The sequence below is a fragment of the Sorghum bicolor genome, chromosome 4 (assembly GCF_000003195.3).
Source record: "Sorghum bicolor cultivar BTx623 chromosome 4, Sorghum_bicolor_NCBIv3, whole genome shotgun sequence".
Lineage (NCBI taxonomy): Eukaryota > Viridiplantae > Streptophyta > Magnoliopsida > Poales > Poaceae > Sorghum > Sorghum bicolor.
Window position 1 is genome coordinate 9,560,246 of NC_012873.2, and position 16,701 is coordinate 9,576,946.

At 39.2% G+C, this 16,701-nt stretch overlaps 1 protein-coding gene across 1 annotated transcript; it reads left to right on the forward strand.

The window, feature by feature from the left end:
- Nucleotides 1,195-5,595, forward strand: LOC8085562. The gene is made up of 5 exons (XM_002451786.2): nucleotides 1,195-1,598; nucleotides 2,049-2,921; nucleotides 3,610-3,810; nucleotides 3,907-4,102; nucleotides 5,188-5,595. Exons 1-5 carry the CDS (start codon nucleotides 1,452-1,454, stop codon nucleotides 5,367-5,369), a joined length of 1,599 nt encoding a protein of 532 aa, XP_002451831.1. The 5' UTR covers nucleotides 1,195-1,451; the 3' UTR covers nucleotides 5,370-5,595.

Genomic DNA, 16,701 nt, shown 5'->3' on the forward strand with positions numbered 1-16,701 from the left:
CAGGCAACAAACGAACAACCGGCCGGAGCAATTGAGCAGCTGAATCATTTGATGCCCTCTTATTTATATCCTTGCCCATAGTTTGTGCTCAGCTCTATATATACTCCATCCAGTCCATGATACACCTCGCTTTTGGCCAGTCCGCTCATCAATAATTGTTGGCTCACCATCTGTCTCTTCCAAGCACACTTTTTCCTAATCTATTCCGGTCTACGATCTTCACAAGACAAGATGCCACACACTGCATGTCCACTGGACGGTCCTCATTCCCGTCTCTCCTCTTTGTACCGCTGGCAGATCATGTGTTGTTTGTCGTAAATTGGATCATGGTCTTTTCATTAGTGTATATGCAGACTATCCTTCATTCCTTGCAGTCGCAGATCATGTACTGTATGCTATTTTGTGATTCCCACTATCCCACTGCCCCCCTGTTATTAGTGTTTTTCCCCTTACTTTTATAAATCTGATTATTTTGCAGGCCTAATCTATTCAGTTGTTGCATCTACAAATTAAGTTTCTCTCAAAACATATATTAGACATATTTTATTGTCGAGTGATATATGTTGATATAGTTAAAGCATAAGGTTTTGTGATTCATTTTTTCTATAGTTGATGTGGGATTTATTTACATAACAAGTTCATAAGTGTACCTGCATTATCAACATCATACATATATAATTATATATACTTTATTTTTTAGTAGTTTACATCCAAATACATCTGTATTCTCAGTGGTTTACATTTAAATCTATCTGTATTTTCTCTTGACTACCCGCAGCAATGCACGGAAAATTCTTCCAGTACAACCAATTTTTTAGGTTAGGTTTTGCTAGATCTTTCACTCATTTTAGAAAACGTTTTTCCAAAACGGCTTTGACAAACAAGCCTTTAATCTTTGCTAACCCAAGCCCGCATCTACACTCAAGGTCATCAATGTTAGCTCAAGCCCATTCATCTCTCTTCCCCATTCTGATGTTACGAAATCATACGCACGTGATTGGAGAGCTGTACCCGTACAACAATTTTTTTTAGGAGAGTACAGCACTACAGCTACCATCTATTAGCGAAAAGGCCCAAGTCCATGGATAAGACCCAGCCTGATTATATATTTCCTTTAGCAAAAAAGAGCAAGAACTTAGCCCAAAATCCTACGTCCGCCCGCTACAACTACGCGTCGTTCACTATTGGGCCAACGTGTCATTAACGCAAACGGAACCACGATTATTTCTTCTTTTTTCCAATCCAATTATATTAGTTCCCGGAAAACTCTGCTCAACTCGTTCTGTCGTCTTGCTCTCCGCATCCCCTCCCACCTCCAACTCTCCAATCGACTCCGTCCCAAACTACAATCCGCGGCAACAGAAAAAGGCGGCTCCTTTTACCAGAAACAGAAGCAAGATTTCCGGATTGCTCCGCTTGATCGCCGGTGAATCGACCCGACAGAGCGGCCCATGGCCGGAACCGAGCGGCCAAACGGCCCGATGGACCCGCCGCGGCCCGCGAGCGGCCGCTCCGGCGGGGTCGGCGCTGGTGACTCGCCGGTGAGGTGGGACGACGACGATTACGACGGCGGCGGCGGCCGCGTCGAAGGCTTGGCGGTGAGTTCCCCCCTCCGTTCTCTCTGCCTGTTTCGTCCCTGTCAAGTCTGGTTGCGTGTACGCGTCCTTCAGCTGAGTTGGTCTTGCTGAGGAGCGTGGAGAACTGTAGATTGATTCGTTCGGTGCGTAAATTGGGGAATTTCGGGAGCATGTGGTGCGCTGCTTGGCGCGAACTTAGGATTGTCGAATTGATGATTAGGGCTAAGCGATGAGCGAAAAGTTTCAAGTTTTCAAGGGCGCGTATGGCTTGTGCTGGAAAAATCCAAAATTGCTTTGCTAGGTTTTATCTTAAGCATGTGGCTAGTGCCTTGTTGGTAGGAGTGGGCTAGTTATGGTCTTTTTGTGGCTGGAGTTCAAGTCTTAGTAGTTAGTAGTACAATCAATCATTCAACTTTCGCAGGCTGAGTTTGACAGTTTGTGCTATAACTCAATTTTGCTTTCCTGGTATAGGGACTCCACATATTTGACCAAGAGGCAGACGAGCCACCAGTCAATAACGACATGGCTAGCAGCCTTGATACTAACTGCATTCCTATTGCTAACGGATTCAACACTGAAACAACCGAAACTTCTCTAGAGACAGAACCTGGAAAGGGCATTAACCCGCTTCATGAGCATACTGGCATCTGGGTCCCTGTTTCTGTCCCGCCAATGACAGCGCAGGCCCGCGAGGAGTGGCACAGGGGGTTTGGTTGCAATGGCGGATACTTCCCCGAAGAAGAGTTCGGCTGGGAGCTGGATGAAGAGAACTATGAGATGACGATGTGGGATGTGTTTGCTGATATGGTTGTCGCAGCAAAACGTAAGGTGATATCTGCCGCAACATATGACTTTGGGAGACATGGGATGTCAGTGGTGTCCAACTTCTTTCTCCAAGAGGCTTGGAAGGACATGGCACAAACACTTGCAGATGCAAACGCTGGTATTGCGAACGAGCTTCTTGAGACCGAGCCAACTAAGTGGTTGCCTGACAGTGCTGCTACCTCTTGCATGCTCTGTGGCGTGCGGTTTCATCCAATAATGTGCTCTCGCCATCATTGTCGTTTCTGTGGTGGAGTATTCTGTAATGGTTGTTCAAAGGGTAGAAGCTTGATGCCTCCAAAATTTATGACTGCAGAACCTCAGAGGGTTTGTGATGTCTGCGGAGTACGTCTAGAGAGTATCCAACCTCAATTGATGAATCAGATCAGTCGGGCCTCACAACTTCCAACTCGGGATGTCACAGACCTGAGTACCCTGAGGTCATGGCTGAATTTCCCTTGGGCACACACAATGGAATATGAGATATACAAGGCTGCAAATTCTTTACGTAGTTACTGTAAGGTATGTCTTTTTTCTCCTTAATTATGGACTACTTCTATTATGATACTTTTTCTCGATGTCTTCTTTTCGGCTACTTTAGTTGTCATGTCTCTTCTTATTCTTATTAAGTGTTATTGTGTTAAATACTCGTGTCGATCAATATTTTGCACCAAATAGGCAGATACTAATATCTTGATAGCACTACCACAAATCTAGTATTCCTACATTGGTGTTGATAAGCTGATGTCAAGAAATCTTGTAGCGAAATGTGTCTCACAAGTCACAGGTCACCAAGTATGGTTGTTTTCTGTTTGTATAGTAATTGGTTGGATGAGTGTTTGGACTAATTGAGTGGGTAAAATATGACATGGAATGCTGGCAAATTATTTTTTCTAGTGCAATGATACAATCTGGATATGCGATTAGTCTTATAACTGAAATGAACCTATGCAAAAAAAAAAATGCATAGGCATCTGTAAAAAATCAATTTCTTAAGTAAATAACTGCTTGTAGTTCCCCAGTCTGCATTTTAGTAACTTTAGATAGATTATTTAAGCTCAACTTAGTTGTTCAGGGGAATTTTATTATTGGAAATGACTTAGTCATTGTATTCTTATGAAATGCTGGAAATGATGTCTGGCTGTGGGGTTGCTGATTGTTCTGTTAATTATTCTGAGCCATTATAAAGACAAATTCATGTATTTTTCAGGTGGGAGGACTGAAACCAGAGAAGGCTATCCCTGATACTATTCTTAGACAAGCAAAAGGTCTTGCTATAGTTACTGTGGTGAAGGTTGGGATGATGGTTACATACAAACTTGGCACTGGGCTGGTTGTTGCTCGAAGAGTGGATGGCTCCTGGTCACCGCCTTCAGCAATCTCCACCTGTGGTATTGGATATGGGGCTCAGGTGATACAAGCTTTTCAAGTGTTTTTTCCACATGGAAGGACTTCTTATATGAATCTAGCATCATCTAACATATAAGATGTTTGACTCTTTCAACAGGCTGGAGGTGAGATAGCTGACTTTATTATTGTTCTGAGGAACACGGATGCTATCAGAACATTCAGTGGGAAGGCACATCTGTCTGTTGGTGCTGGTGTTAGCGCTTCTGCTGGCCATGTTGGACGTGCAGCTGAGGCTGACTTCCGTGCTGGTGATGGTGGTTATGCTGCATGTTATACATACAGTTGTAGCAAAGGTATGTTTCGAATTATTACCAGCTTTAGATTACTGGGATCCAAGAGTTCATAGTGAAACAGTAATTCAGTAGATTTTCCAGGCACTATTTACATTTAGAGGCAATATGTGAGACTGATTTATTTTGCTGATGGTATATGAATACTCTCTCCATTTCAATTTTGCTGCCATTCTAGCTTTATCCTAATAAGTGAAACATTTCTATCTTTGGCCATGGATTCTTATAAATTCATATAGTTCAACATCATGCAAATTGTATATTATGAAAATTATTTCTCATGATGAATCTAAACAAATAAATCTTATGATGTTAAACAATATGAATTTATCGAAATTCATGTTCAAAAATAGAAAGTTTTGATTTTGGACAAAGCTAGAATGACATCTAATATGAAACAGAGGGAATAGTTTAGAACGGCCGTCATTTCGAAGTTCTTTATTGAAAAAAATTGAAATTGAGATGTGCTTTCTGTTGCAAATTAGAGTAATGCATGACATCTACAAAGTTTTGAGCTGCTTAATTTGCACACAGAAACGGAGCACTATGACCTGTTTAGTTTGACAAATCTTTCTTGTTTGGTCTTTTGAGTGGTTAGTCATTTAAATATGTCCCACCAGAGAAATGAGTAGATGGCCAAGTTACAGGCTAACATAACCATGTCTCACAAGGCTAATGTAGTAATGTGTGCATTAAAGGTCTTATGATAAGGTTTAGGAAGTTGGGAGCACAATTTTCTGTCACAAAGAAAAACAAGACCAAGTTGACATGTCCTGACATCATTGGGGTGTGAAGTTTAACCAAATAACTGTACAGAAGATACTTAAAGAAACCAAAGTATGCATGATTGACCGACCTTTAATTATGGCGTCAATTGTTATAGCGGTGAAATGTGAATCGTGCCATATCACAGAGCAACTTTGTTCTATCAAATCAATTGTTAGACTCTGAATTATTGAAACTCTTGAGGAAACAGTAGTTTGTTGAAACTTCATTCATTGCAAATACTTGTGGGTTAAGTTTTAACAAGTACACTCGTTCATATTTTTTGTAACCACTTATTTTGTATGCTGTCTCCTCCATATTAGGTGCCTTTGTGGGCTGTGCGTTGAATGGCAGCATAGTATCAACTCGAGATACTGAGAACGCACGATTTTACGGAGGTCCTGTCAAGGCATCTGATATCCTTCTAGGATCAATGGCGAGGCCGCCTGCAGCCTCTCCTCTGTACAAAGCTCTGTCAGAATTGTTTGACAAGATTGGAAGATAATCCTCTTTCTTGCAGACTCTGCCTCACCTTGTAAATACATTCGAATTTGTGCCCTTCACGAATTGGTTGGAAGCAATTGCTTAACTGTACAGTAAGGCCATTCTTCAACACATCAAAGGCTCCATGCCTTCATTAGTGTTTAGTGGATACTATCAACAAAACCACTCTGTACATACATGTACATTGGATTGACAATCGCATTAAGATGTGAAAAAAGAGGTGTTCATTCTTGGTCATCTGTGTTGGGTGCATTTTCGCAACTCCAGGGAAACTGGGGCCTTGTTTAGTTCCAAAATTTTTTGAAAAATAGGCACTGTAGCACTTTTGTTGTATGTGATAAATATTGTCTAATCATACACTAACTAGGCTAAAAAGATTCGTCTCATAAATTACAGGTAAACTGTGTAATTAGTTATTTTTTTAACTATGTTTAATACTTCATACATGTGCCACAATATTCGATGTGACAAGAAATATTGTCCATTTTGCAAAATAGATGTGAAAGTAAACACGGCCTGGGTGCGGCCGTGCGGGCAACCCTGACGTCTGACGAGTATGATTCGAATTACATGGGAAGTACAGTAATTTTGTAATGCTATCCTGTTGACTGTTGTGATTAGGATGAAAACGAACAGAAAATTTCTGTTTCAATATTTTCTTTGGTGGATACTGGACTGGGTTCTTGGGTGGATATGGGACTGGGTTTGGAAAAGCTGGATTGGGTTCTTGGGCGGATATGGGACTGGGTACGGAAAAGCTGGGATCGGATCTGAAGCAAAATCGGGATATCATCTTCCATTTCCGTAGACAAAAATAGAAATTAGGTCGGGACGAGATTAATTTTTCCACCCATTTGCATCCCTAGTTATGACACAGGTACTGCCTCCGTTTTGACGTGTCCTGTTAGGCCAGTCTCAATGGAAGTTTCATTTGAGTTTCATTTGCATTAAATAGGTTGCCACATAGACTTTTTTTGATGACATGACAGTGTATTGAAGAAGAGAGAGAAGAAATGAGTTTCATCTAGATGAAACTCTCTTGACACGCTCTATGAGTCTTGGAATTAAATGCCTATGAAACTATGAAATGAAACTCTCCATTGAGAGTGGGTGTTTCATCCAAGTTTCATTTAATTTCACATGACATGGCAGTCTTGGAAACAGCGCCATGAAACTCTCCACTGAGACTGGCCTTAGGGCGCATTCATTTATGTATTTGGTTCGTTCATAAATTCTAAAACTCTACGTATTTTAGCAACACGTGAATATATTGTGAAGGTATTTCTTATAGTGAATCTAAATCTTATCTTTTTAACTTATATTTGTTTCTGTAGTTGACAGTCAATGATAAAAATATTTGATTTAGAATGATGCTAATAACATGTTAGAAAAAACGGAGGGAGTATCTATGTTGGAGCGTGTCGTGGGCAAACTATCTTGCTCCTGCAATATAGCACCAGGAGAAGGCATAGCCCTGCCCCTGTCCTTGAAATAACCCATAAGATTTGAAGCAAATATGAAAAAATGCAGGAAAAATGAATTTGAGAAGCAAAGATTAGGTCGCTGCCAAGATTTGGAAAAGGCTTTACCGAGATCATGCTAATTACTGCTCACTCAGTCCTGAAAATAACATATCACGACAAATCAGCATGCCATTGAAACATCTATACGCACTATTGAAAAGTTTATTGTGACTACTAGCTTTTGAAATTTTCTTCACTCTGATGCCACTTCCATCAAGTGGATGTTCACTCATTGGTTGGCACTGTTAGTGATCGAGTGGCGCATAGCGAATTGTCTAAAAAACCAAACGCCACATGTATGAATTTTTATTGAAATTTTAACTTCTAAAGAATGTTAAACGAAAACAAATTAACTTCAAAGTTTTATATCTCACCAATCACTGCAACTTTGATTTTGGGTTTGGCTCCATTTTAAGATCATTTAAAAAAAATCAAAAATTGAATTTCAAAATATAACAACTTAATATATGTACGGATCATAAATGATCTCGAATGAAAAATTCATGAACTGCAATGTTTTAGATCTTGTCCGTCTCTACAATTTTCATATATTGAAAACATTATGAATTTATTTGGTATACATCTATCTTGCATATGGTGCCCCACTACAACAATCACTTGATAGTGGCATCAAGTGGAAGAAAACTTCAAAAGCTCATAGGAGTTACAAAACAAATTCGATGGTACGTACTGGTCAGCCATATTTTCTAGTGGTATATAAGAAATTGTCTCTTTTATACTTGACTAAGTTTATATAGAAATATTGAACTTTATTATATAAAAAGGTATATTAGAATGCAGTATATATAGTACACTTATTTAGTTTCACAACATTCATATTTTGCCAACAAATTTAGTCAAATCTTAGATAGCTTATAACTCAGTACAAAACTAATTATACTCCCTCTGTCCACATAAGATGCAACTATAAAATTTGTACAAGTCAAATTAGCTTCACTTTTTGACCAAGTTTATAGTGAATAGTAATAACTATAGTATATTTTTATAATTAATTTAATGTTACTTATTTTGTATTATAAATGTTAGTAGTTTTTAAAAGCTAGTATAAGAAACCTCTTTCTCTATATTGGCATTAAATCCTTTTATAGATGGTAGGAGTATTTTTTCTAGACAGAGGTAGAGGTACTAAACACATAATGGCCATTAGACCTTGCACTGTCAGGTGACATCTAAATGTCAGATATATATTGACATTATGACGATGAAAAGGGGTGTGTGATTATCTCCACACTAATGAGATTATAGTTAGTTAATCTATGCAGCATATCTGCCACAGCCACAACACGAGTTGAGAGTGGTCAGAATCTGTGTCCTTGACCTGGCAATACTAGCCTAAATATCCCTAGTCTATCAGACGCAATCCTCAGTGAGTTTAATCAGTGTCTGACAACTTTTCATCTTAGCCACTATGCCATGGAAGAAGTTGACATGAGACCTTTACGGTACAACTCAACTTCACTAGTGAAAAATATTCCATAAAGTAGCTTCACCAGTGAAGCTAAAGCTTTTTTAAAAAGCGTTTGGCATATCATATAGAAAGATGGAAGAAGTTGGTATTTTTAGGGCTTGTTTGGTAGAGCTCTATCTGATTCTGATTCTCTATGGAAGCTGATTTTCTTAGAGAAGTGGTTATGTGGTTGAAAGTGTTTCTCTTTGATTCTTCAACATAAACTCGTAAAATCACGATGGAGATTGGAGAATCACTTCGGTCCTGTTTGGCAGAGCTCCCAGAGCTGATTCTCTCTTGAATCTAGTAGGAGTAGATCTGCCAAATAGAGAGAAGTGATCCTTTGTTAATTCTATGAAGTGATTCTCTGAAATGAACAAAGACGCTCTAAGAGCTAAAAAAGTAGCTTCTTCTGATTTTGTAAAGTGATCCTCCATCATGATTTTGAGATTTTAGAGAATTATCTTCCATAGAGAATTAGAATCATATGAAGCTTTATCAAATAGGCTCTTCACGAATCAAGAGAAGCTACTTTTTCAGCTCACAGCCTCTTAGTTCATGTCAAAGAATATAATTACTTCACGGAATCAGCATAGAATCACTTCTCTCTAAAAAACTATTTGGCAGAGCTCCTGTTGGATTTAGCAAAGAACCAGCTCTGAAAGCTCTGTCAAATAGGGCCTTAGCTTCACCGAGCTTCACCTAGAGAGTTGTTCCTGAGACGAAGCTAAAAACTGGAAGCTAAAAAATAACTTTACCTAGCTACATCAGAACCCGTTTTGGTACGAGAAGCTGAAAAATAGCTTTGTGAAGCTGATGTAAAAGCTATACCAAGCACACCTCAGTGGATCCTACCACTACTACAGAATGAGGCATTGGTCGATGCCCAAAATGGCCAAACACCTCGGCCTTTTTGCGGTCTAGGGTTAAAGACCCCTTTAACACCGGTTCGTAACACGAACCGGTGCTAAAGGGTCCTGCCCAACGGCTACTGACAGGTGCTGTCGGGGCAGAGACCCTTTAGAACCGGTTCGTGTTACCAACCGGTGCTAAAGGGTCCCCTTTAGCACCGGCCAGCGCCACGGGCCGAGGCAAAGCCTTTAGCACCAGTTTGTGTTACAAACCGGTGCTAAAGGGTGACCCTTTAGCACCGGTTTTGTTTCCGAACCGGTTCTAAAGGTCCGGTTTATTGGCCGGATCACTCCTCCTCTCTGCCCATTTGAAACCGAGAGCACCATTCACCATTGTTGTTCTTGGAGCTTCTTCTTCCTCATTTGTTCTTCATCTCCGACGCCCATTGTTGATCTTCTTCGACTCCGTCATCGTTTCTTCGTGTTTGGAGGTGACTAACTTTTGTCTTTCTTGTCTTTTTTCATGTTGTTTTTGGCTTGTGATGTTCCCATTATTTTTAGCTCAAATCCACGTTGTTATTTTGAATCATTCACATGAATTAGTATCCATATATATATATCATATTTCATGGTTGACCTAGTATTAATGTAGTTTGCAAGAATGAATTATAGTATCTTTTTATGATCTTAGAAAGTAGGATAGTTCAAATTAATTGGTTTGTTAATATCACTTGATTTATTTTTATTACTACATATAATGTCCATTGTATCATACATGTTTACTAGTAAATGTGGAATTTATAATTGTTTAAAAATTGAGTATGGATAGTAGATGGCAACCGTGACCCGGTCTTCGGTCTCTCAACGGGTTCAAAAGCGATACCGTCCGGAACTTCCTCTCATTACTTGTGGCAAGTGTGGGCAGAAGATTTTGATGGAGTACAAAGTGTCGAAAGAGGGAGTAAACAAGGGTCGTATATTCTACAAGTGTCCAGATCGTAATGTGAGTTATTTCCAGACATTTGCTTATATATGTGCATATTTTTTTAAATGATATTAATTAAACTTTTGATTCTCTCTTTTAATTTCAGTGGGACGGTACCGGCGGATGTACAGGTTGGTACTGGGAGGAAGAATACGTTGAACACATTAAGAAATCTTTTGCACAGGTGGTTGAGGCTGAAGGTGGTGAGGCAGTGAGCCGACGAAAGGAGTTCAATGATGTTGATCAAGCAAATGATCTATCTATTATAGTTGGGATCGGACGCGAACTAATTATGTTGCTTAAGTGTATTTTAGTTTTGGTTTTTTAGTGCTAGTTGCGATTGTATTTGTTGTAGCAAAGCTTTCCTAAATTAATTAACTATGTATCTTAGACATGTTGTGCAATAAGATGAGAAACTATATGTGTGCATGGTTTTCATAATATATATGTTATATTTAATGCAGATGGTAACACGTAATTGGATGTATAATGCCGATCGGCGCTCCGAAGAGTTCATTAATGGCGTGCACTATTTCTTAAGTGTGGCCGAGTCAAATAAGAGGGACGGTTTCATGTGCTATCCATGTGCCGTGTGCAAGAATTTGACGGAATATTCTAACTCAAGAACTCTTCATTCACACTTATTAAAGTCTGGTTTCGTACCAAACTATATTTGTTGGACCAAACATGGAGAAAGCGGGATTATAATGGATGAAGGTGAAGAAGAAGAAGAATTGGACAATGCCAATATTATTGCTCAGTACGGTGGCTTCAATGATGTTGCAATGGGGGGAGATAATGAAGAAGAGGTGGCGGCAGAAGATGATCGGGGCGATGATGCTTTTGGTGATGCCATCCGTGATGCACAAAGAGAATGTGAAAGTGATAAAGAGAAAGCCAAGTTCGAGCGCATGCTAGAGGACCACAGGAAATCGCTATATCCCACCGCTGAAGAGGGGCAAAAAAAGCTGGGTACCACACTAGAATTGCTCCAATGGAAGGCAAAGAATGGTACATCTGACAAGGCATTTGGGCACTTATTGAAGATCATAAAAAAGATGCTTCCGAAAGACAACGAATTGCCCACCACTACGTATGAAGCAAAATAGGTTGTCTGTCCTTTGGGATTAGAAATCCAGAAGATACACGCATGTCCTAATGACTGCATCCTCTACCGTGGGGAGGAATACGAGAATTTGGATGCATGTCCAGTATGTAAGGCATCACGGTATAAGATTAGACGAGATAATCCTGGCGATGTTGAGGGTGAAGAACGTCATAGGAAGAAAATTCCAGCCAAGGTTATGTGGTATGCTCCTATAATACCACGATTAAAATGTATGTTCAGAAATAAGGACAATGCAAAGTTGTTGCGGTGGCATAAAGAAGACCGTAAGATAGACAATATGCTGAGACACCCTGCCGATGGATCCCAGTGGAGAGCGATAGACAGAGAATTCCCAGATTTTGCAGATGATGCTAGAAACTTGCGGTTCGCCTTAAGTACAGATGGTGTGAATCCTTTCGGTGAGCAGAGCAGTAGTCACAACACTTGGCCAGTTACTCTATGTATCTACAACCTTCCTCCATGGCTATGCATGAAGCGGAAGTTTATTATGATGCCGGTGCTTATCCAAGGACCGAAGCAACCTGGCAATGACATAGATGTCTACCTAAGGCCATTAGTTGAGGAACTTCAACTTTTATGGAGCAAACCAGGAGTTCGCGTGTGGGATGAGTACAAACAAGAGCACTTTGACCTGCGAGCAATGTTGTTTGTAACAATCAATGATTGGCCAGCTCTGAGTAATCTTTCAGGCCAGTCAAACAAGGGATATAATGCATGCACACATTGTTATGAAGACCTTGACTGTGTATTTTTGAAAAAATGTCGAAAGGTCCAGTACCTTGGCCACCGTAGATTTCTTCCTGTGAACCACCCAGTACGAAAGAAAGGCAAGCATTTTAAAGGCAAGGCAGACCACCGGACCAAACCTCTCAATCGAACCGGGGATGATGTACTCGAAATGGTCAAGGATATAAAAGTGGTATTTGGAAAGGGACGAGGCAGCGAACCTATTCCCAAGGATGCTAAGGGACACGTACCCATGTGGAAGAAGAAATCCATATTTTGGGAGCTACCTTACTGGAATGTCCTAGAGGTCCGCAACGCGATCGACGTGATGCACCTGACAAAGAATCTTTGTGTGAACTTTCTCGGATTCATGGGTGTCTACGGGAAGTCTAAGGATTCACTTGAAGCACGACAAGACTTGCAGCGCATGAAAGAACGAGACAACCTGCATCCAGAAAAGACAGATGATGGACGTCATTACTTAAGCCCTGCTAGCTGCACTCTGAGCAAAGAAGAGAAGGAAAGCATGTTTGAATGTCTTAGCAGCATCAAGGTCCCATCTGGATTCTCCTCCAATATCAAGGGAATAATTAATGTGCCAGAGAAGAAATTCCTGAACTTGAAGTCCCATGACTGTCACGTTCTAATGACGCAATTGCTGCCGGTCGTTTTAAGAGGAATTCTACCTCCACACGTACGTCTAGCCACCGTAAAGCTATGTGCATTCCTCAATGCAATTTCTCAGAAGGCAATCAATCCAGAGCAACTAGCTACTCTGCAGAATGATGTCGTTCAATGTCTCGTCAGCTTTGAGTTGGTGTTCCCTCCATCCTTCTTCGATATCATGACACACCTCCTAGTTCATCTGGTCAAAGAGATTCGTATTCTCGGTCCTGTGTTCCTACACAACATGTTCCCCTTCGAGAGATTCATGGGTGTCCTAAAGAAATATGTCCATAGTCTTTCCCGGCCAGATGGAAGCATTGCCAAGGGCTACGGAACAGAGGAGGTCATAGAGTTCTGTGTTGACTTTATTCCAGACCTTGACCCAATTGGCATTCCTAAATCTCGACACGAGGGCAGACTCAGTGGAAAGGGAACACTTGGGAAGAAAACATATATTGGTACGGGAAACGATTACTTCAATAAAGCACACTACACAGTTCTCAAGAACTCCTCATTGGTGGAACCATATGTTGAGGTACACAAAGATTTCCTACGGTCCCAGTGGCCCGGGAAGAATGAAGCTTGGATAATGCGTCAGCACATGGAAACTTTTGGCGATTGGTTGCGCAAAAAATGTCAAGGTGATGAAAACATTGATGAGCAGCTTTATTTGTTGGCCAGGCAACCATCATGGCATGTCCTCACATACAAAGGGTACGTACGAGATAAATGGTAACACATTTTACACAGTTGGCCAAGATAAAAGGAGCACCAACCAAAATAGTGGTGTACGCGTGGATGCCACGGATCTAAATGGGAACAGACAAACATATTATGGACGCATAGAAGACATATGAGAACTAGTCTATGCAGCTAATTTTAAAGTTCCTTTGTTCCGGTGCCAATGGGTGAAGATGACCGGAGGTGGGGTAACAGTCGACAAGGAGTATGGGATGACAACCGTGGACCTTAACAATAGTGGGTTCAAAGACGAACCATTCGTCCTTGCTGCAGACGTGAGTCAGGTGTTCTATGTCAAAGATATGTCTACGAAACCAAAGAGAGGAAAAAATGATGACCACTCAATCATCAATGAGCCAAAGCGCCACATTGTCCTTTCTGGGAAAAGAAACATTGTCGGAATTGAGGACAAGTCACACATGTCAGGCGATTACGAAAGGGATGATCGAATTCCACCCTTCATAGTCAACAAAGACCCAAGCATTCTCTTAAACAATGAGGATACTCCATGGTTACGGCAGGATCATCACCAAGGGTCATACGTCAAGAAGAAGTTCACTGTTGTGTCGGCTTGACTTTGTATGAAACTATATTTGAGAATTATGAATTTTGATGTGTGTAACAAACTTTGTATTCATGACTTTTCCAATTGTTAGAGATCATCAAATGTAAAAATTGTCATGACTATATGTGTCAATTGTGGATTTTCAACTACACCTTCCCAAAACTTTGTCAAATGCAAAAATGGTCTATATATGAAATGTAGATTTTGATGAGTGGAACAATATTGGTATTCATGACTTTTCCATTCGAGACCATCTAGGGTTCCGAAACCGCTGCGTGGCTATGAATTCTCTGAAAATATAGAATTCAGTGGTTCAAACTTTTCCAAAAGAAAAGTTGACCTTTAGACAAAATGTAGAACTTGATGAGTGTAGCAAACTTTGTATTCATGACTTTTCCATTGGGGACAATCTAGGGTTCGGTCTAAGGGTGTGTTTGTAAAAACCAATGCTTTGACTTTGGTCAAACTTGGTCAAATGGCCCATTTGATGACTTCAAATGAAAAAAGTTTGAATACAAAGTTGTTAGAGATCATCAAGATCTACATTTTATATATTTTCTATTTTTCCATTTGGATAATTTTGAGCCAATCCTAATTACATTTCTATAAAATCCAAGACGGGTTCTGGTCAAACTTGGTCAAATGACAAACTAAATTACTTCAAATGAAAATATTTTGAATACCAAGTTGTTAGATATCTTCAAGATCTAAACTTTTTATATACACAACTTTTCCATTTGAGAAAGTCTAAGTTAACAATACCCACCAATTCTTGAATCTCACACAAACTATATGAAACTATATGTGTCAATTGTGGATTTTCAACTACACCTTCCCAAAACTTTGTCGAATGCAAAAATAGTCTATATATGAAATGTAGATTTTGATGAGTGGAACAATATTAGTATTCAGTACTTTTCCATTCGAGACCATCTAGAGTTCCGAAACCGCTGCGTGGCTATGAGTTCTATGAAAATTCAAAATTCAGTGGTTCAAACTTTTCCAAATGAAACGTTGACCATTAGACAAAATGTAGAACTTGATGAGTGTAGCAAACTTTGTATTCATGACTTTTCCATTTGGGACAATCTAGGGTTCGGTCAAAGGGTGTTTTTGTAAAAACCAATGCTTTGACTTTGGTCAAACTTGATCAAATGGCCCATTTGATGACTTCACATGAAAAACTTTTGAATACAAAGTTGTTAGAGATCATCAAGATCTACATTTGATATATTGACCATTTTTCCATTTGGATAAATTTGAGCCAATCCTAAGCACATTTGTTCAAAATCCATGACGGGTTTTGGTCAAACTTGGTCAAATGACAAACTAAATTACTTCAAATGAAAAATTTTTGAATACCAAGTTGTTAGATATCATCAATATCTAAACTTTTTATATACACAATTTTTCCATTTGAGAAAGTTTAAGTTAACAATACCCACCAATTCTTGAATCTCACACAAACTAAATGAAACTATATGTGTCAATTGTGGATTTTCAACTACACCTTCCCAACACTTTGTCAAATGCAAAAATGGTATATATACTAAATGTAGATTTTGATGAGTGGAACAATATTGGTATTCATGACTTTTCCATTCGAGACCATCTAGGGTTCCGAAACCGCTGCGTGGCTATGAGTTCTATGAAAATTCAAAATTCAGTGGTTCAAACTTTTTCAAATGAAAAGTTGACCATTAGACAAAATGTAGAACTTGATGAGTGTAGCAAACTTTGTATTCATGACTTTTCCATTTGGGACAATCTAGGGTTCGGTCAAAGGGTGTTTTTGTAAAAACCAATGCTTTGACTTTGGTGAAACTTGATCAAATGGCCCATTTGATGACTTCACATGAAAAACTTTTGAATACAAAGTTGTTAGAGATCATCAAGATCTACATTTGATATATTTACCATTTTTCCATTTGGATAAATTTGAGCCAATCCTAAGCACATTTGTTCAAAATCCAAGACGGATTTTGGTCAAACTTGGTCAAATGACAAACTAAATTACTTCAAATGAAAAAATTTTGAATACCAAGTTGTTAGATATCATCAATATCTAAACTTTTTATATACACAATTTTTCCATTTGAGAAAGTTTAAGTTAACAATACCCACCAATTCTTGAATCTCACACAAACTATATGAAACTATATGTGTCAATTGTGGATTTTCAACTACACCTTCCCAAAACTTTGTCAAATGCAAAAATGGTCTATATATTAAATGTAGATTTTGATGAGTGGAACAATATTGGTATTCATGACGTTTCCATTCGAGACCATCTAGGGTTCCGAAACCGCTGCGTGGCTATGAGTTCTATGAAAATTCAAAATTCAGTGGTTCAAACTTTTCCAAATGAAAAGTTGACCATTAGACAAAATGTAGAACTTGATGAGTGTAGCAAACTTTGTATTCATGACTTTTCCATTTGGGACAATCTAGGGTTCGGTCAAAGGGTGTGTTCATCAAGATATATATTTTTATATGATTTTTTATTTGATGAAAACTACACCCAACTAGCATTCCTAGTAATAAATAACAAAAATAAAAAGTTTTACGTCAATATGATGTGAAAATAAATTTCTAGTTGATTGGATATAGTTTTTGTAAATTTATTGGAATAATATATTTTTGCATTAACAAAATACTAAACATTTCTTACAAAATCAT

Excerpts from the sequence above, each read along its gene's own strand:
- LOC8085562 (XM_002451786.2), top strand. The coding sequence starts at position 1,452 with ATGGCCGGAACCGAGCGGCCAAACGGCCCGATGGACCCGCCGCGGCCC. Across the intron at positions 3,811-3,906 it reads GTATTGGATATGGGGCTCAG|GCTGGAGGTGAGATAGCTGA; the intron begins GTGATACAAGCT and ends CTCTTTCAACAG. Across the intron at positions 4,103-5,187 it reads TACATACAGTTGTAGCAAAG|GTGCCTTTGTGGGCTGTGCG; the intron begins GTATGTTTCGAA and ends CCTCCATATTAG.